At 39.9% G+C, this 21,724-nt stretch overlaps 1 protein-coding gene across 2 annotated transcripts in view; it reads right to left on the bottom strand.

Annotated features, from left to right (window-relative positions):
- Positions 1–21,724, bottom strand: part of JAG2 (jagged canonical Notch ligand 2) — a 55,291-nt gene that overhangs the window by 22,384 nt on the left and 11,183 nt on the right. For both annotated transcript variants that reach the window (XM_015865666.1, XM_015865665.1), the window contains exons 3-5: positions 12,188–12,242; positions 6,942–7,196; positions 5,791–5,851 (exon numbers count right to left, since the gene is read on the bottom strand). In XM_015865666.1, the coding sequence (XP_015721152.1) occupies positions 5,791–5,851; positions 6,942–7,196; positions 12,188–12,242 (371 nt within the window). The remainder of the gene's footprint in view (positions 1–5,790; positions 5,852–6,941; positions 7,197–12,187; positions 12,243–21,724) is intronic.

The raw sequence follows: 21,724 nt of genomic DNA on the forward strand, positions 1-21,724 counted from the left end.
ACCTAAGTTTTTCACATCTGAATAAATAAGAAAGCCAAATTTAGAGAATTAATAAAGATTCCCATTGTTCAATGGACAAAGAAAATTCTTACTGGAATCAAGATTCTACTTCCTTTGTCCTTCCCCTCTGCTGACTTCATCAGCTCTAACTCCTCTTTACAACCGACCGCAAAACAAAATCAGAGATGGCTTAATCTCAGCCTTTGCTGGGTTATTAGCAGTACAAAAGAAGCTACCATAAATAGATTGTTACAGTTTAGTAACTTCCTGATGGAAGGCTGAAGCTCAGGCATCTGCTCCCAGACCAAAGCCTCCCTGCAGGTCAGGATTAAAACAAAGAGCGCAATAGGAACAGAAGAACAATTGTTAGTCCTTCTGGAACTGAGAATTTGCAGAAAAGATCCTGATAACTCTACAGACATGCTTCACAGATTTCATTTTCCTTAAATGGAGAGTCTGGGGGCAACAGAAAATGAGACTTTCTATATTCTATATTCTTGCAAAGCAAACCAACATGAACTTTATCTGAGAGCAGGCTGGTCTAATTTGACCTACTTTGGGTGGACCACAGGACTAGATGACTACAGCAATCTTTCCATTCCCTGTGATTTTATGACAGCACTCCAAAAGCAGTAAAAGTGATGTGGAAAGGCGAGGAGATTTACTTGGATCCTAACAGTCTGAAAAGCACATTCCATCAGTAGTTGTTATGATGGATCGTAAAGGAAGAAGTCTGTCATGCACCAAGAAGTTACAGCGCTATCTATGGTCAACTTCATTCATTCAGCTGTTTTATGCCACCTTCTCATGTTGTTTGAGCAGGAGAAATAAACACTTCTAGTTATTTGCAGATCCTAAACCATTGGTGCAGAGTTGATTGAGAAACAGCATATCACAGGCTTAGGACAGAATACCTAAGTCAACTCTGTTCTGCATTAAAGTTTGAGCAACTAATGTGTACGTATACCTAAACCACCAACAGCACAGAGAAAATAAAAACCATGGATGAAGTCTAGGCCAAAGTATGGAGCCCAAAAACAAAGAAACAAGGAGGACATTCCCCAGAGCAATACATGCTTGTAATTATCATCTTCCTGCTATCTTGTACATTCTACGAACACGTAGGAGGAAATATCAGTGTGATGAGAGATATACACTTTTTTTTGAAGCAGGATTTATGGAGAGACCTTCTCCCACTCAGATTTCAATTAGAAAGTGTGGCCAAAATACTGAACACAGGAAAACAAAGCAAAACAGTGACATTAAGAACAGAAGCAAAATGCATCATTCAGAGGTTGGGGGAAAAACAACCTTCTTAAATAGAAAACCACTGAGTTTTCTGATGACGCGAACAGGATGGCGTTACATAGACCAGAACAATGGCTTTATATTAGCTATTTACTTAAAATAACTATAAGAAACTCTGTTTAATCCTCCACAAGATTGTTGCATAGCAGGGAGCAATACGGTCTTAACTGCTCCTACAATTCTGGGCATTCAAACTCAGTACTACAGGCAGTATGGGATCCCCTAAGAACTGGTGAGGTCACAGAAATGCATTCTCTGCCTTCCTGCCTTTGAAACAGGCATGAATCAGTTTTGTCAACAAGAAAAGACGCTCATTAGCCTACACAAACCCTTCAATTACTCCTCTACTTCTCTCAATCCTACTGCTCTTATTAGACCAAACAACACAAAGCTTTCCTACAAACCTGTTCCTCCTACAATAAAGTTACTGAAAGTTAACATTCATGCTCCAGTGTCTTATTTAGTTTGATGAAGATGATAGAGGGGATGGTTCAACATGGTTTACCCAGAACATAAGGGTTGCTTGCAGTAAGTGGCTCTTAGGGTGCAACTACTTCACATCAGGAACATGCTTTCTCAGTGAACTGCCTGATCTTTCCTGTTGGTGTGCTGGTTCACATCAGAGCTGTTTTGGAACAAAGGAACTGGATTAGTTTAACCTAAAAAAACGGTAACATAAGACAAAGTATATCAGGAGCACACCTAATGCCTTCCAGCTGCAAACAGACATCCAGGCCACAGGAACAAACCAGAGTTAAAAGCAACACTGAGAACCTGATATCCATGGTAAAAACACTTCCAACACTACATCTTTTGATCTGCTGTTCTAATTTGTCTGTCTACTAAGGTAGACAGGTTAAGATGCTACATTTTTTTTTTTATTTCCTGTGCTTGCTCATGTTCTCCTGGGAATTATTACTCATTAAGATACATTCCATGCTTCCTCTGCGTGACGTAAGACCTGCCTTTCCCCAGGACTTGGCCTATGTTCCATCCCAGTTCCACAGAGACGCAGTCAACTACAGGCTGAGCAGCAGTAAGAGACTGATCCCTTCTTGCTTTGGAAGAGAAATAAAAGCAAAGGCAAAAGGACTTTCAAAAATATTATCAGCCTAGAAGAACTATGACTATGTAAAAAGGACACAAGGCATAAACTGAACTTCTGCCAGACCCAACCACTCTGGATCACAAGGCAGTGAAAGATAAAGCTGTTAAGCAGTCTACCGGCAGCTTAAGAATGGTACCAAACAGTCAGCAGTATTAACCATGGAAGGAGATTGTCATTTGTGGTTTCTTCATGTCCACCTTGATAATATCCTAAGGTGACTGAGCCTAGAACACTTAAAGACCATTAGATAAAACTTCATTCTTCTCTAGACATTTTAGTGGGATTTAATGAAGCAACTCAAATGATGCAAACAAAAAGCATCAATTGTTCTGGCTTGACAGCGTTGCTTCTTTGACAGTCCTTCCTAGTACTGTGGCCTGGTAAAGTCAATCCGTTAACAAGACCACTTGGTCTGCCACTGCAGGCTACAGAGTTCAGCAAATACTGAACTCTGGATATGGATAAAACGAAAAGACACTGATTAAAAACCCAAAATGCCAACATTCTCCCCATCTTAGCACAGTTCAATTAAGTTGCTTTCCTCAAGGGTGTCACTTTGTGATAAATATTGAACATTACTTCTGAACTGTCTTCTGAATAAGAAAAACCTACCACCCAGACTCAGGGATACCACAAAAATAAACTTCCTACATCAAAGTGTCTTGAAGTCTGATATTTGTTTTTCATTTATTTGAATAAAAATGCAAGAAAATAGCAAACTTAACATCGCTCTATTAGCTCCTCTAAAGAAGAGGCATCTGTATTTGCTCAGCTGATGAGATTCAGCTACAGCTAGTGGCCTGCAAGTTATGAGCAGTCTGCAGTCATTCAGCTACAGCAAAGACTTGGTCATGCTAGAACATTTAATCCAAGAACAGCCCTAAATTACTCTAGAAAATATCAAAGCACAGGGGGTAAAACTCAGAGCCACTGCTGAAGTTACCTGCAGGCTCATACAAGTTGAAGATGGAAACTCCTTTCCACCTCTATTTATAAATACCACTGCACACTTTGGCAACGAAGCAGCAACTGGCACCAGTAGATTTCCACGCATCTCACACCCATGTTTTCCTCACATTTTCATTTTCCTTTTGAATTAAAAAAAGGACATTGTTTTCACCTGTTAAATGACAGCGGCAACTGTCCAAAGACCAGGAAGAAGGAATCTAGATTATAATTCAATGGCACCAAACAGGTTTTTTTTAAGTAACAGCTTCCTTTGTTCTGCTGAAGATAAAGGTCACATCTCCAAGCCTTATTTTTAGTTCATCACCGTTTTTCTATAGAAAGGATTATCCATTTGGATTAGAAGGTACCCCTCTAACATAGCCTAGTAACCATTATGGAATACAAACTAGAGGTATCTGCATGACTGAGCTCAAGCAAACAAGTCACTTTCAGAGAGCTGAGAGCCTTTTGCAATAGTAGAAATAGCGACCATGCACAGAAAAGACTATTTGTCTTCAGCCAGCTGACCAACTATCACTTGAGTAGACAGATATGAAGAATTAAGACAAACTGAATAGTACCCATCTGGAACATTAAGCCCCTTATTCCTTCCTCCTGTACATTTTTAGGTGACTGAATCCATCCAAAGCAGTGAGATTTCTGGTCAGAGTCCTTCAGTAGCCTCAGTATTACTTTGGCAAGGTTTGTTAAAGTGGGCAGAATGGAAGGGGCACCTAGATGCTTCTTCACATCCCTGACACGATGTGTAGGAAGGAATTTGTTCACAACACAAATTTCTGACAGACACCTTTAAAAAAGGGGTATCCTAAGAACCCATACCTCATCTCCAGTGGCTCTGTATTCCCTCCTCAAAGTGTTCCTCCCACTCTCCAATTTCTGTTCCTCCCAATACAGCAAGTGTCACAGAGAAATGAAAGTTCACAATGAAACCAACTCTTTACTCCCAGGGTTTCACATTTGCCATAAGCTCATTGCTTTCATCATTATTCAAAGGCTCGTGCATTCCAAAAGCAAACACTCACAGGCTCCTAGAAAACTCTTTGGATAGATAAAGAACTCAAGAAACCTTGAGATGAAGCAGGAGCCAGCAGAATAAGTTCTCAAGGTTCTTGGTAGGCTCAAGAAAAGAAGTATTTCTTGCTCAGTAAAGATCATCAGAAGCAACAAGAATACACACAAGACTTAAGATGACAATGAGAACTTCCAACAATAAGAGCCTAAAAACCATTAAAAATACTTTTTCACAAAGGAAATGAGGGATTAGATAAACATCTGCCTTGAAGAATCTTCTCAGGGAAATTTTTAGTTCTTCAGAAGTGAAACTGCCTATTCACAGCACCACACTGCACTTCATATACTGAGCTAGCACAGAATTTTCAGTCAGATTTGAGAACTACAACACAATCTTCTACAAGTCAGGAGCATCTGAAAAAGTTTTAAGGCAGCCTGAAACTAAGATTAAATTATTTAAGAATTTCCATTACTCCAGTGTCAGAAATCTCCAAGCTCTCCAGCAGAATAGGACTAGTTCACACATCTGCTTCTAGAGCTCACTCACAGCACCTCAAAGCCAGCAGAGTTAGGCCAACTGCATCTTTCTTCTGCCGTCTCTGTGATAGTCATGCTATTCGCTAGTAGGAGAACAAAGCAGAATTGCCTTAAACTGTCATAGGTTGACTCAAACAGTATTTGCCAGCCCTCAGGTATTCAGAAAGCCAGTTATTTCACCCACCCCAAGCGAAAAGATTCAATATAGCTTAAAACCAAAGAACTTGAAGGATCACGTTTGCAAGTAGACCAGTTCCATTTCTTCAACAGCACACAAGCAGGACCTGTTTCCCCTCAACACACCACATGAAATGCATGAACCTGAATGAAAATAACCTACTCTCAAAGTCTGCTTAATGACAAAAGTAACACAAACATTTCAGACTTGTTTCATATCTAGGGACCAAGAATATTCACATGGGGTACAATCTTCAGGTTGAGGTTTCTACTGTTATCATCATTACTATCAAAAAAGCTTCTCCAAGGAAAAGTTTGTTTCCACGATATATACACATTCTGTGCTCTAGTACAGTGAGCATTTTCTATTCATACCAGTCATACCAGTTTCCCTTTTTATTTAAGGAGAGAAAACAGTACATAGAGATGAAAGCTCCTCAGGACTTTAAAAAAAGAAGAGGATATTTCTCATTTGATAAACGCATAGTTTACAGTTACATGAGGCAAAAAAAATCCATCCTTTACACAAGAGCACAACAATGAGCAGACTTTTGTGATCCTATCTAATAACATCCATGCATTTGTACAGCTCTTTTTAAAGTAAGCCTTCACAGAGCAGTAACAGACAATAATCACTAGAAATATTAGTACTCAAAAAATATTCAAGCATGCAGACTTACTTGCATTCCCCAGGTACACTGCAGCCCCCATGGAGCAAATTACATCCTTGTTTACACACAGCTGCAAATAAAAAAAGGGAGGGTTTAGGCTTTAGTTAGTTTGAGCAGTGTCATCCACCAGTACAGCAGCAATCTCAAGTGTTCAGCTATGGCTTTTGTGATGCAACCTGTTTGTTGCTTGTGCAAAGCTGACCATCTCTGGGCACATTTGTCCTGATGGTCTGGTGAGAGAATTTACAAGACAACACTATTGTTTGTGAAAAATAATTCAGGGTAACTCATTAGGAAAGCTAACAGCAAACTGAACAGGTATGCAGTGCCAGTACCGGAATATTTATCAAATAAGTGTTTTTGTTGGATTGCTGTTTTGTTTTTTTTTAAACCAATTAGACTGACATTACACCATAGGATATACTACAAGCCCTTTACTAAGCCCTGAAGATGGTCTTCCCTCTCATTAACAGCTTTTACTGAAGAGGAAAAGGAACAAAACAAAAACAAAAGGCCTTCAACAGAAAGGGGAGTATGTCAAGTTATTTTAGCACTAATTATTCACTGTGAGACTAGAGGCAAAACACAAAGAGATTTAATAGCAGATCAGCAGTGCATTAAAAAAGATGACTACGCTTGAATCTCTGTTCACATTAAGAGCTATCAAAAAGCTTTCAGCTTTGCATACATTAAAATTTAAAGTTCTTAAATCCTGAAAGTGTTACAGGGGATTTCTAAAGGATTAGAAGCCGACAGTATTACTGTTACCACTATTGTTCACTAAAATCTCACATTTATAGACAGTGCATCATTTTCCTTTGAAGAAACATTCCTTCTGAATAAAGCCAATGAGAGACAAGATACCTCATTTCTTCAAATTCTGAATTCCTCGTGCATCCCCTATAGCACACACCATGAAAAGCATACCCTGCCCTAAGCTACATTGTAGAGGGTTTTTTTGTGTTGCTTGAAAGCCATTTTTCAAACTTATTTCAAGATGAAACAACAGGCAAAAGTTGCTATGCTTTGACAAAGACACATATGCAAAAGATAAAGCTATATCAGTTAAAATTAACAGGATATAGCACTGAGACTATAGAAATCCTTACAGTAGTTTAGTTCTGTTGTTGGTATAAGTGAAAAAGAAATAAACACAGTACCTTGTTTACATTCTTCTCCCATCCATCCTTCCATGCAGGCTTTGTTGCCATTTTGATCACACGTATAGTGACCAACAAAATCATCTCGAGGGCCACAAAATTTATTGCACAGAGCACTGTAGTAATTTTCATCACACTTCACCCTTATTTGTACTTCAAAATTGGCAACAGGACCATTGAACTGCAGTGTCTTCCATCGATCTTCTGGGTTGATCATGCCTGCATGTGCCACTCGTTCTATTAACAAGTCTTCACCTATTTTATATTAAAAAAAAGCAGTAAATTCAACAGGTGATATTCTGATAGCACACAAACATATAAACTCAAACCAAATGTATTTTGTGAGTTAAGAGAAAACCTAGTAAAGAAATTAAGTGATAAAAATCTACTGTGAATTTTCCTCTGCCTTGCAAGCTTCATTACAGGAAGGCCAATTTAAAAAAGTGTCCTAAAGGAAACATTAAAAAAAAAACCCTGGAACATAATCCTTAGGAAATAGCTTATTTTTCAAGGCAGCCAAACATACCACACCCACATGCTGACAACCAGCAGTTATCTTGATCTGAGGCTCTTTTTGCTTCCTTTTTTACTTATAACATCACAAAATATGCTTAATCTAGTAGCTGAGATACTCGTGTAACAGTTCTCTGATATAAAGTTAATTTTAAAAATAAAACAAGACAATACACCCTTGCAGTACTCAGTACACCCTTAATACGCTGCAGATTTACTAAGCAATGGTAAATGTTCTAATAGGCTTGCATGATAGACATCAATCAGGTTATTTCCATTTCCTTGTTTTCTACACAGAGGGCAAAACATCCAGCAAGAATTTCATAGAATATTCTGTCCAGTTGGTATTGAGCTCTTTGAGAAGACACAGACATGAACCAAGGACCGTCAAGAGACTGGTCTCTACATCCTGCTTATCCTCTGTGGTACTGCAGATAATTATGACCACCACGGCAATAAACACTTGTTGCCATACTCACAAACATCCTGCAATTGCCCTCAGAAAGCAGCATCACTGCTACTTCCAGCCTCAATTCACTGATATTAAATGTGCATGAAATACTTAGCAGCCTCACAGGACAAGATTAGAGTATATATACTATATACTGTATTACAGTACAAGATTATGGAACTGCCAATTCAAAATATTCTTTTTAAAAAAAAATTAGATGGATAAAAATGCAAAATAGGTGATTTTGATACAGAGGCTTCAGAACTAGGAGCTGAGGGGCAGTTACAGTGCGCACAAAGGAAGCACAGTGAGGGTAAGCACAGGCAGTGAGTGATCTCAGTGATAACAGCTTTTGAATGAGAGCTCTCAAGCCTCTATCCCAACCTGGTAACATCCACTGCTAGTTTTTCTAGGTGACCCTGCAGGCTGGTACCTCCAAGCACTAGCTAAGACAAGGGAAGGGTACAGAAGGCCCACTTGTGTACATCAATTTCATACCCACTTACAAAACAGCTGTAATATTGCTAGTTCAGAACCTGTTTTTTTAATAGAATTCTTTGTAACGCATATAAAAAGAAATGCAGAACCAAGAGCCTGCACACAGCAAGAGACTGCAATGCTACTGAGAAAGCCTAAGCATCATAATATAAAACAGGCCAAGCCAATAGCAAGCAATATTGAACCATCATTTTCAGCAAGTGCACTCTATATACATAATACTAATTAGTCTAACAGGAATAATTTAGGAAATAAACCAAGTGCCCAGGAAGTTACTGACAGCACGGAACTGGCCTATGCACATGCTACTAAAGCTGCACTTCCCACCAGCAACAGAGAACTCGAGTGACAACTTCTCAGATACTAAAGAAAAGCTACAGAAGTAATGGGCACTGCATGCACTGTTCCTTGACTTTATTTTTTTCAAGCTTGTTTTGATAATACAAATCTTTCCTCTTAGAAAGTATACTGAAATAAGAAAGTAAAAGCCATGTTTGATTAAGCAACAAATGGTTCTCCAATTATTAAGTCAAAGGTACCTACAGGCTACAATTCATGCTTGTCCAGACTAGTCCGTCTAAAGCATTTCATGGCTATACAGACATACTGAAATCAGCTGCAATCTTTAACTCTCTAATTCCTAACAAGTGAAGCCCTCTGCCATCCTACAGCATTTATCAGTAGCAGAGCAGACAAGAAACCCACAGGCTGGAGGAAGCTGCCCGCCTTCTGTCTGTGCCTGAATCATCCCACTAGCCACTTTTAAAAGCTTCGTGATTAGATTCTAGATTGAACATCCTTCCATAATCTCATTCTCTAATGACTATTGATCTGAAAACCTTGACAAAAAAATGCAAAGTCACTTGAAGGCCAAAGAACAGAAACAACATGTATTACAGACCTATTCTCCAGTTAGCAGCAACACAGGCTCATTAAAATGGCTGCATCAGCCCCTGCTATACACTCTACAATCACCCTAAACCACAAAGGCACACAAAAATCAGCTCCAAGACATCCAGTTCCTAATGTTATAATTACCACAGTAAGCATGAGAATAAAAGATCCTGCTTTTCTTCAGATTTAATACTCATCCCAAATAAGTGCATTTCCCAAAGCTATCATATAGCCACAGGGAAACAACGTGTGTCAAGGTTTCTCCCTCCTCCTCAACAATGCTTAAGCGATTCTGAAGGTATTTTACCACAGTAGTGGAATATAAGGAGACAGGTTTGAGACAGCTTGGCTCCCCGCATTTGGTTTATCATAAAATTCAGCTTAAGCTCCCCCCCCCATAGCAGGTTTAGCCCTTGGTAAAGGCAACAAGCCATATAACTGAATTGGATTACTGGTTAAAGAGCAGCACACAGTACTCTAACCTCTTGCTCATATGCTTCAGAGGAAACAGGCTTCTTTTCCTTGACTGAAAAATGTTTCCTAGAAGCATCTCTAGAATAGCAGACAGCAACACCAAAACTTACACAAAAGGCAATGATGGCTCAAAATTCCCTCTAATTATCATTCCCAAAGCTCTCAATTTAAGAGGAATCCTTATCTTCAACTATATTTAAGAGCCTCACTCTAACATAGTTAACTGTTAGCAACCACACACTTATAGCAAGCCTCTTCCAAGGCAACACAAATGCTGCTGGCAGCTGTTTGCAAAGAGACAAACACAGCTACACACAACCTCCATGCCCAAGCGAACAGGCAGTGCCCATCTCAAGAGCCTCCAACATCTTTCAAGCAATCACTTTAAAGCTGCAAGGGCAGACCAGTCTTTTATAGACTAAGATGAAAGAGGAAGGCAATCACTGCATTCCCACAGTAGACAAGTACTCAAATGGAAAGTTACTTCCCAGTGAAGATGCCAGTCTGCTTTGTAATGGCAGCAGTGGGTGAGGCACTGCCAAGACCTCTGCTATACAACTACAAGTCTGCCAAGTCAAATGACTTACCTGGAAAGTAGCAAGCACCACCGTGACAGATGACAGAGAGCAGGCCCTTCACATTGACTCTGTATCTAGGCCAGTTTCCTCTCCCCCTCCTCCACGCTCCCAAAGCAAACAAGCAGTAACACTACACTGCCACAAGCTCCCTGCAACCCACGGCTCCATGCAGTTCTGCCAATGCTGCTGCACAGAGGAGGAAAGCACAGGAGCAGTCTGCAGATCCACGTTTTTAAGCCCCTTTTGTGGTTCACACTTTATGATTAATAGCAGGGGATAAATTTACCCTGACAGACTTTTCCTTGAGATGGGTATTTCATAGATATGCTATGAGCACTCTCAGCTTGCTTTTGATGAGCACAAAAAAAGAACGAGATACCAGCACATACAGAGAGGGAAGCATAACTGCTCTAAAAACCTTCAAAGTTGTCCTCTGGAACAGGTTTCTTTGTTAAATACCTACTCAAAAGTCCAAATGCAATCACTGTAACTGTCAGCCTTATACTAATCCTCCTTACAGGAATACACAACTGGACTTCGGAGCCATCACCAGTCCATAAAGAGACTGGCAAACATTTTAAGCCTCCTTACACTCACAACAGAAGACACATAATATGAGCCATAGATCAGCTCAGCATTCGGTATACAATAGGGAGTTCAGCCTTCCACAGATGGTCTCTTCACAACTCCAGGATGCAGAAAGACATCATCTCTTCTCCGGATAAGATGCTACATTGATTTCTGCTCTCTTACACATGTATTCCAATTCATCTGTCCTAATGAAGTGTTCCAGTAGGTTTTCCCTTGTAAATCTTCTCTTGGAGAGAAAATACCTCACAGAATTGGTGAGCAGACTACAGAAATGCTTAACCTCACAACGTAACTTCACAGAACCTTTCTGGCAACCTACACAAAAGGCTACTTCACCTTTCATTAGCAGCTTCTCAGAGACCTAAACTGTAATTTAAGATTGACTTCTGTTATTCACAGAAGTCTTACTTTGAAGGAGAATGTTCACTGAAACTGCAAAGACATCAGCCAAGAACAGAATATAGAAAATAACACATGGATACACATCTTTGCTATCTCCATGTCCAAACACTTCACTTTTTCTGTAATAGTCCCAGCCAAGATTAAATAGTCATTAACAGAAAGCGTGAAGCTCACTTGCAGCAATGCATTGATTATTTTGAGACAAGTTTCTAAGCCCTTACCAACAAGCAGGCTCAATCTGGAGTTCTACTTAAGCAACAATACAGCAACCAACACCTTCAAATTATTTTGAAGCATTTTGACAGTAATCCTGTTTTTCCTTCACAGCGATACCCCTGCTCTGACAATGAGGATTAGTATTTACAGACCAGAAAGAAGGTAACTTTCAGTACTGGGGAAGAAATAATACCAGAAATTATAACACTTTCAAAAACACCCAGAATATTTTCTTTATTGGGAACAAGAATGCTTATGTTTATCTGATCACCAATTACCACAGAAGGCAGTGATGGATGAACTAAAGAGAATTTGAAGAGAGGTTCTACAGCATAGACTGCCACCCTGAAGGAAAAAAGGGCTTACCAGAACTTTTAGGCTGTCCTTGAAATTTAAAATCACGTATTACACTTCCCATTTACCAGGGTCTACCACTTTTCTTCTCAGAAGTAACTTTGCAAAGATGCTGCTACAAGCTTCTCAGCTGTGATATGCACATATCCTTTGCTTAGATTGCATGCTTGCATTCAGACTGATTTGGAATGATGTCTGATGGCAACATTCCCCCCCACTGATCTGTCTACACAAAACAAGTGAAAACTCCACTCCAAGCTTATGTAGATACTCACCAGATTTTGTATCATTATCCCAGTCCCATGCTTCTAGTATTAGTGTGAACGATCTCTGAAAAGAAACAAGATACCAATTAGACAATAAAAAACACTATTACATGCTACAAACAGTGCTTTGGAATAAGCAGGTATTACTATACAAAAGCCAACTGAAAGTAGTTTGAAATTTCACTACTTGGATGTCATGTGAAAGCCCTTGAAGGCATCTTCCCAAAAAGTTTAAATATAAAGCATTAAAAATTATGGGGCAAAGCAAGCTAGCAGCAAAACAAAAACATCTTCCCCCACACACCAACAGGCGAGTTATTATTTTTTCTCCTCCCACTACATTTAATTCTTAATTCTCAGCTTTGTTTAGGCACAAAAATCCTTTCAGATGAATCCCTAAAGGGTTCTAACAAAGTGAAGGGTTCTGAACCTTGGGAAATAGCTGGGAAATTTAAGACTAACAACTCAAGACCAAAAGCAAAGAAATAAAAAGAAATAAGACAGACAGTAGTAGACTTTCCCCAAGAAGAAGATAAGAATCACTTTAGACAGTCTTAAACCTAAATAGCGTTACTTCACTAAAGAAAGGCTTCAGTAGTTCTTCCTCAGTTTTATGACCAACTACACAGTGTATGTGTTGACATTTAGATACTAAGATTATTTAGGAAAAAATTACCTTACACACAGATGCAATGTTTATGTGTCTTATGTTTAACAAGAGCAGCTGTGAGGCACTTCAGCTCTGAGAGATTCCAACTCATCCAAGTTAAAATAAAGTTTCTCACATACACTTAAAATCAGTATCAATAACAATTACTATATGCACTGTCCTAAAACCCCCACGTAAACCTCTTCATGCCTGGAGGCTAGAGGCAAGCCACACACAAAAAAAAGCCCTAAAACTCATTAAAACTAGCAGAGCCAAGTGTTGGTGTGTGCAGATCTCACAGGCTAAAAGCAATTTATGAACTCATATGGACATGGGTACATCCAGCTGAGAAATGAAGAACACTTTAAGATGAGCATAAGGTAAGAATCCAGCTGTTTTTCATAGGTGTTTAGGATTTCTACTGATGCAGCAAGAGATGCACATGTAAGTGCATACAGTAAGGCTCTTTGCTAGGGGTCCAGAGAGGATCAGCCTACTCAAAGTATCCTGAAATGAGCACCTATTCTTTTATCACTTTAACACAAACCACAAACTATGCCCTTTAGAAAAAGGTATCTTCTGGACTTTTAACTTCAGGCATTAGGGAATCACTGGAATGCAGAAAGTTGTACTGGCAAATAGTCACAGTGCACTCAAGGAAGCTCAGCAGCAACTACATTGGACAGAGCCATACTGGAGCTACAGCCACATTTGGAAGAAGACAGCTGAAAGAGCAGTTTATTATTATTATTAGTATTGATTATTATTATTATATTATGACCCCAGCTCAGCATTTAGTGAAGGGCAGGATCCTACTATAGTCTGAAAACTGAAAATTACTACTAATTATGTTCTTCAAAATTGCTGCCTGAGAAATAAACGTAAAATGAATAATATCAGAAAGTAAGAACTATATAGTATTATCCTGGTGTTGTCATCTGGCATTTTCAAGTCTGCTTACTTTGGATATGAAAGCTGAAGTGTATTCTATGTACAACCCCGCAGAGATTTATGCTTGACTCTAAATCCTATATCCACCTCTCCTGTGTTTAACAACTGATTTCATGACACACCCCTCAGCCTTCCTATGCTCCACTGATTTTTATTAGAAGTACGAAGGAGTGCTCAAGTGCTTCCAGATGTCCATTTATTCATCTTACGTAAGGGCTGGTCCTTCCTGCTGCAAATTGGCCATTGCATCCAACTGCCCACACAGGCTAAGGCAGTAAAAGTCTATGCTGGACTTGTTGCTTTGGTCAACTATGCCTTCCCAGCATCCCACCTGAAAGGAGACTTCTTTCTTTACCTAAAGTGGTAGAGCATTTGTGGGAAACTGAGTAACAACATGTGCAGGAAGGTGTGAATAAAGAGACAGTCCACAGATCCTAAGATGCTCTGCAAGCCATTGGTCCATCATCACCAACTACTCTACCAGTTGGTGATCATCAGGAGTTATGTGGCTATTTATACAAAGCCTAAAAGGAACATTCACAATACAGACACAGCAATAGATCCTTGAACATCATGGCATCCTGTATCCTTGATTTCCCCCTATCTCCTTGTGGGTCACACACTCCACTGTTGAGAAAAGTTGAGCATACAGAGCTCAGCACAGTAGGAGGGCTTTTAATTACACTTCAGAGTGTAGATGTTAGTGAAGTCACAGCAAAGAGTATTTAGAGACTAATGCACATTCATTTACAAATCAGTTTCAGCCAAGACAGTTCAGCCACCACCCAAACATCCCCAACAGACATAAGAACATATACTGAAAAACAGCTGATTACAGGTCTATTCTCCCTGCAGAAGAGACAGGAAGGCTACCAACATGACCTATGCTCTGCAGTAGGGCAACAGATTGTTGTGTTGCAGTTATGGCTCCTCAAAGCAAGAAACTGAACCCTGCTCCTCCAGCTCACAAAACACTTTCCCCCTCCATAACACATTGAGTATCACACAAGAGCTGATTTAATTCTTTCAAACTTTCACTTTAAAACAACAGCTGAAAGTATGAAAAGAAGCAATGAACATGCTTATGATACGCTGCACAGAGGGCTTTCCAGTTACAGCTCAGCCATCACAAACATTTACTAAGGGAATCTGATATCCACACACTCACCCATATTGTAACCCTACTTGATAACCAGAGTTAAGAGCTATAGGTTTAGTAAAGCTACTAAATATAAATATTTATTAGCTCTTTTAGCTTGAACAGACATTCATTTTGTAAGAGCTCTACTCTGGCTTGCATTAGTCAAGTATTAGTCAGTAACCCTCCAATGGAAAGTCTAGCACAGCCTAGTTGTCCATTTCAACTAATACAATTAAGATACTTTGCAAGTGATCATGAAACAGATTGGAAAGGGATGGCTTGGAGGGAACAGTACTGCAATGAGAGGTTCACCTCCCAGAAAGAATTAAACACAATACAGCATTGGTGCTCTCTAAATTGAAACACAGTGTGCTGAGGGCTACCAGAGAAGTACATCAGCACATACCTGCATAAGAGCATGGCTTCACAAAAGAACTGTTTTCTTAGGAGTTAATTAAACAGGTAAGCTAACCCCATTGGAAAGATACAACTTCAGTCTGTTCTACTAACTTGACAGTGCTGCTTCAGTTGTGCTTTTCCTAGGAAAACAACTTCAAAGCATTATTCCACTGCTTACACTAAACAAAACACTCCCCACACTATCCCAATGACCTCTTCCCCATGGAAAGGAGGAGAACAAAACCTGTAATATTGGTTCTGCACTGTCTTTACACCAACTATCACATTGGCATTTGTGAATCAACATTTAAAGATGTTCTTTGAATGGACAGAAGTCTCATTTTTCATATGACCAACCTTCTGACAGTACTTCCAATCAGGAAAAGAATTTCTATTTTTAAACACAAAACCTCCCCAAAACCACAAAATATTGAGCTGAAAACAATAGGAAAGTGATACAAAAGTCAAACAAGCTGTTCTGTATTTACATACTTACTCTGATATTCTCGATTTCAACTAAAATTCTCTAATCAACTAATTTTGCCTGGGAGTTTCTACAGATAAGCAACACCCCAAGAGATCAGAAACCAACTACAGATTAGAAAATAAGTACTGCTCCCACACAAGTCTGGAGCCCACAATACCTTCCTGTCCAACAGACTGCTATGCTGTAAGCACAGGCTCTCACCAGCAATCACTTCCATTTCCTTTCAAACCTCAGTCACGAATAAGCAACTTAAGGATTTGAATACTTTGATGGTAAAAATAGGTCAAAACAGCCTCACGCTTCAGTCCCAAGGTTAAAGAAGTTAGGCTAAGAAATCTCTAACAGTTCTTCAGATAGAGTTTCTAAATTCTTGATCAGCGTGGCCAATTCCCAGATTTTCTTTATTTAAAGAGATAAACCTCCTACAAGAGTGAAGTAAACACAGTAAAAACAAAGGGGAAAAAATATTGGTGGCTCTTTTTTTCCCCCTCTTTAAATTACCCGCCCCCCCTCCTCCCCCAAGCAGCCTGACTGCCATGGAAAAAGCTGACTTAAAAGGCAAGCATATTCCATTTCCTTCCCCAGCAGCTCTGTAAGCCCTTACAACTTCCTCATAAATAAACCAGATTGCAAGCACAGGGAGAAGAGAAGGATTCAGAGAAGGTCCATCTTCAGCACAGTTTTAAGGGCAGACATACAGAACAACTGCACAGGCTGTTCTTTTCAAAGCAGTTGTGACAAAGATATAACAGAGACCTCATAGTGTTCCTCACTCCCCAGGTCCTGTTATACAGGCAAAGGATACAGGAGAAAGAGAGAATGAAGCTCAATTTTGAAGCTTCACAGCAATTTCAGACATACATGCATGCAAGAACTTGTCTGCTGAAAGCTAACATCATTCCAACACAAAATTATAATAGGACCTCCCCTATAAATCCTCATTTTTCATTCGAGAAGTACCATGGTGAGGCCTAAACAAAAAGCCTTCCCTTAGGAAACCAGGAGCAAACAATCGTGTTCTGTCAGGAGCGTTGCGGAAGGCTGGTTTGGAGTACTGCAAACACGGGCAGCAGAGAACAGAAAGATGTTGAGCAACTTTAAGTCGCCTATTTGAGAGCAATTACTGAAGTTATACTTCTCTTGGCCAAGTCACAAAAGCAGGGCGATGTTTACAAGCTTTGGAGCCTCATTGCCCTTAGAGGGGAGCTGTTTACAGATGAGCCCCACCTGACCCTCTTTAGGAAGCCTACAACACCTGGGAGGTGGGGAAGGGAGAAAAGGGAAGGTACTTTTAACACTGTTAGCAGCCAGCAGGCTCAAATCTCCACCTACATGAGCTTGAACACCTCGTTCCTCCCCTAAACAAAGCAAGCTCAAAAAATAGAGGGGTGTGTACATGTGTGTGCATATGGGGGTGGCAAGGGGAAAAATCAAGATGTCTAGACTATTAAGAGTCATCATCTCACTGGCAAAGGAGCACAAATAAAAACAACAGGTGAATAAGTCAGAATCAGAGTTAATACTTAACAGGTAGGGACTCATATTCAGCTAACAAAAATAACCCAGCAACTGGCTCGAGGAATTAGGTATCTAAATGAAAACTGTTTCAAGAAGGAACTCAAAGGGGTATTATAACATCTAACTGGCAGCATACAGATGTTTGTGGGCTTCTCATCAAGGTAATCAAACTATTAGATGTAACAGTGTGTTACTCAATAGTGCAGCTGGAGGAAGACCTTCAAGGGAAGGCCTGAAGATGCTTGCATCCTACTGATATACTAGAAGGCAACCTGACAGGCCTTCAGATTTCACAGGAAAACACCTAATATCTGTAGAAACAGGGTCCCATTTTCAGGTAGCTCAGAAGAGGATAAAATACAGTCAGTGTCTATAACTAAAGATCTCCAAAGGAAGGCATAAACAGTCACTTCAGATCATTTACAAAGCCAACTAAGCTCTCACCTATATGTAAGATAACCCACAAGCCTGTCATTTAGCACCCAAAGCAAACCTCAGTTAATTTAACGTTATAACAAATGACAACTCAGAAGTACTATTTGCTCCCAAAAACCTCACCAGTGGCCCTGAACTTTGACAGCGGTCTCTTCATCCAGTAAGTAGGGAGCACATGCCTCACCAGGCTTTCACAGCACCAAGAGCAAGTAATTAGTTTCTCATTTAGCAAAGCTGCAGGAAATCTGCACAGGCAGTAGTCTTATCTGAAGAAAAGCTGCTAGCTCCTATTCCACTCACTGGAAACAGTAAAGGTACTAGAAGAGCCCATCCCTACTTTAACAGTTCCTTTCACCACTACATGCATAGTGTTAATGCTAGTCTTGCTGAATATAAGCAACTCCTGCTTTTTATAGCAGTCTGCTACTCATCCCCACCCCAGACCATCTTCCCTTCTCCAAATCCAACATACACAAATCTCTGAATGCAGCAGAGATGAAGTTCCACCTCCAAAGCCTAAACTGTCATTTGCAGCCACCTGAACAAACCACCCAGAATTCATTTCCAAACCTCTTGCTTACATCTCCAGAATTAAGCAAGAAAAAGAAAGAGCAGAGAGTTGTTACCTCAAGTACAAGAGTCCTGCAATACCATTCTATTGCTGAGATTAAATATTTAATATCAACCCAACCTACCAGCTATTCCATTAATCAGTTTTGTTGAAACACTCCTATTTCACAGCAAGAGCCTTCTGTCTGCGCTCCCTCTCCTGTGTACACATCTCAGTAGAACAAATAGTTCATAAAACTAAGTACATCAATAGCAACACTGAAGAAACATCTCAAATCTTGTCATTTAAGCTTCCAACATTGCTAAATGCGAACCAATTCTCAGAGCATGTCATAAAATCCTGTTAATGACACCTGTGACTGTTCTTCCTTCTGCAAAGGTTTGTTCTGAGAAGCAAGTTTTCACAAAACACATCTAAGCTGATTCCATGACCAACTCTACTCATTCAATCCATTAGAGCCAGTTCATTCTATCCAAGCAAGCCGTGTTCACAAGTTCAGCACAAGTTTTGATCACATTACAGCAGGAGATGAGGTCCCCAGCTCTCATCCACATCTTGTCTACTTAAGACTCTGAGGGCAGCTGGATGCTTTGGCTCTAGCCAAAGAAAGAGGGGGAACACAAAAAAACACAGACTGTCTTGTCACTGAGCAATTCCGTAACAGAAGGTGCTGGGGAGCAGCATGGCTTCAGTGAGCCCTGACCAGGTCATGACTTTCCTACAAGGAGTGAAAACAATGGTCAAAACTTTTCAGCCTGGAAAGAGCTGAAGTATGCAGCTTTGCAGATTCCTTTTACAAAAGGCCTGGGAGATGCTTAAGGAAAACAGTTAATCTATTCCTGTCCTTGACAAGAACTTCAGGTCATCAAATAAAGTCAACAGGAGCCACGCTTAGGGACAAAAAAACCCATGCAAAAAGCAAACAAGACAAGGAGGCACTTCATGCAAAGCCTGGCAATCCATGAGGAGACTAATACAAGCATATAACACCAACCACAACTAGATGAAGGTTCTTGTATGAAAAAAATAACTATAAGAAGTTCTTGCATATTCCTGCCAAGTCCTGATCCATAAGGATTTGTTATGCTCCCTAAACTCCATCTTCACCAGACAGGTGATGAAGTATCCTGCTTTTTCTGACATCTAGCATTAAAACAAGAGACTGCTAAGAAGCGTTTGAGAGACAAAGAAAAAACAGGCTTATATAATTACACCTCACAGCTTTCAAAGAGGAGTTTTAACAGAGAGAAATTCTAACTGGAAATAAAAATCAAGTTAAGATTGTCCTTTTTGCAGTACTGCAATGTCACCTGAAATCAGCCAATTCCAAAACCACCAAATCATGAATGTAACACACCCATACCAACCTTTCCAATTGCTGAAGCACAAAATAAAAGCTATTTGAAGAAAAAAAGCTGAGCTGGAGCTATTAATCAGAACGTATTACTAACTAGAATAAAGATTCAGAGGTTAAGAGGCTTTTGAAACTTCTCCTGGGAAAATGGTAGCCTAGGTGGTCTTTTAAGAGTGATTAACTCCAGGCTGGGTGGTACAAAGCAGAACATGCTGTCATCCAAGGAAAGGTAAGAGAAATGCACAAAACAAGCACTTACTAAGTAGTAACTTGCTGAAGATTGACAAGTATCCAGTAAAATATAAAGCTTACTGATTTCATAGCAGTTTTTCCACACTAAATTGTCAGCACACAGTATTAAAAACCCTGTTTTAACTATGAAAAACCTATTATGTTTCTTGGGGAAGGACAAACTGAGAAAAAACTTGAGTTATTAGGCAACTCTTCTTCAAACTTCAACTGTATCTACCATGGTCAAAAACAATCCCTGCTGGCTTCTGTTCAATATATAGAAAGACTGATGGCAGCTCTGACTACTTACTCCAAAGGAAAGTGATTTGGCACATATATCTGTGTTGCTGAGCTAAGCACCACAGCTCTACACAAACATGAGCAGCACGAGGTACCATTTACCTCACTAAAAACTGGGCCTCCGGCATTCCATGATTCGTAAGAATCAATCTAGACAGGTAGCACTGCCTTCAGGACACCGCCTGTATTCGAGGGGAGTTAGGGGCACAATTTAAAGGGTGAAGATTAAGGTAGCACAACTGGTAAGATAGTTGTGAAAGCTAAAGCATACTCTGCATGGTTACTCCGGGCAGCCCCAAGAAAGCTCACCACAAGATACATCTTGATGGCCCTTCAGATCTGCCCCAGCGGCACCTGAGTCGGCATTAAGCTCAGTTTAGAGCTTGGATAGCACAGCTTCACAACCTGAGCCTGAAGCAGAACCCTCAGGAAACAAGCGGTCTGAAAGGAACAAGGATGGGGAAGCACAAGTTAAGATTTCACCAGCCTTTCAAAGTTACTCCTATAGAGATAAGCCTATGTGGGGAAAAAAAAACTAGCAAACTTCTGCATGTTGTCCAGTAGGAAAAAATACCTTGAAAGACAGTACTTAGTAAGTACCCACAGAAGGGCTTCCTCCTCCTGCTAAGATAGAAAATACTACCACAAAATTAGTACCATTCAACGGTTCACTAAAGCTGCTTTTTTTCCACATAAAGGAAACCTGCCCCACACTTTGCTGTCTGCAATAAAAAGTGTGGCAGGTTTTTGCTCACACTCATCTATTACCTTCAAGGAGGTAGATCCTTAGATCCACTGACAGAGGACTAGAGGCCCACAAAACATTAAGGAGTGGGGAAAACAGGCCTCATTAAAAACTGCTTCTACCAATTGTCACATCCCTTCCAAAAAACGTGGTGCTTTTAAATTGAGATTAGAAACAGAGATTAAATCAAATTACATACAGAAGAATAACAACTCCAGCAGATGTTTCTCCACTGGTGCCTGATTTCAGTGGACAGCCTTTGGCCTGGCAAAAAAAACACTTTCAGAAACAGTCATGGGATTAAGTTTCAATATATATTTGCCTTTTACATGAAAGCTATTTACACCTTAAATAGTCTCACAACTTCAAGGCTATTAAGATATTGTCTTCTCTACCACATCTGAAGCCAGCACTGGGAATTTCCAGAAATCCACCGAGTTAATCCAATAGCAAATAACAGAAGGAAGTATCAATGAAATAAGAGAACAGGAAAAAAAAGAAAGCCTTTTAGAAAGGCACATACAAATGCAAGACACTGCAGTCAGATAGGCATCATCATAATATCATTTTATTAGACCCAGAATGAGGCTTTTAGCCTCGCTACCACCTTTGAAGGTGGCATACTTGATGCTAACCAAGTATCCATGCCCTATTCCTTTCGTAAAGCTTTGGAAGAAGCCCAAGATAAATTAAGTCCATTATAGGTACGCTTTCTTGTTACATTAATGAAAATGTACCTAGATCACCTCTTTTGATGTGTATGTA

This window comes from Coturnix japonica, chromosome 5, assembly GCF_001577835.2.
Source record: "Coturnix japonica isolate 7356 chromosome 5, Coturnix japonica 2.1, whole genome shotgun sequence".
In the NCBI taxonomy this organism is placed as follows: Eukaryota; Metazoa; Chordata; class Aves; order Galliformes; family Phasianidae; genus Coturnix; species Coturnix japonica.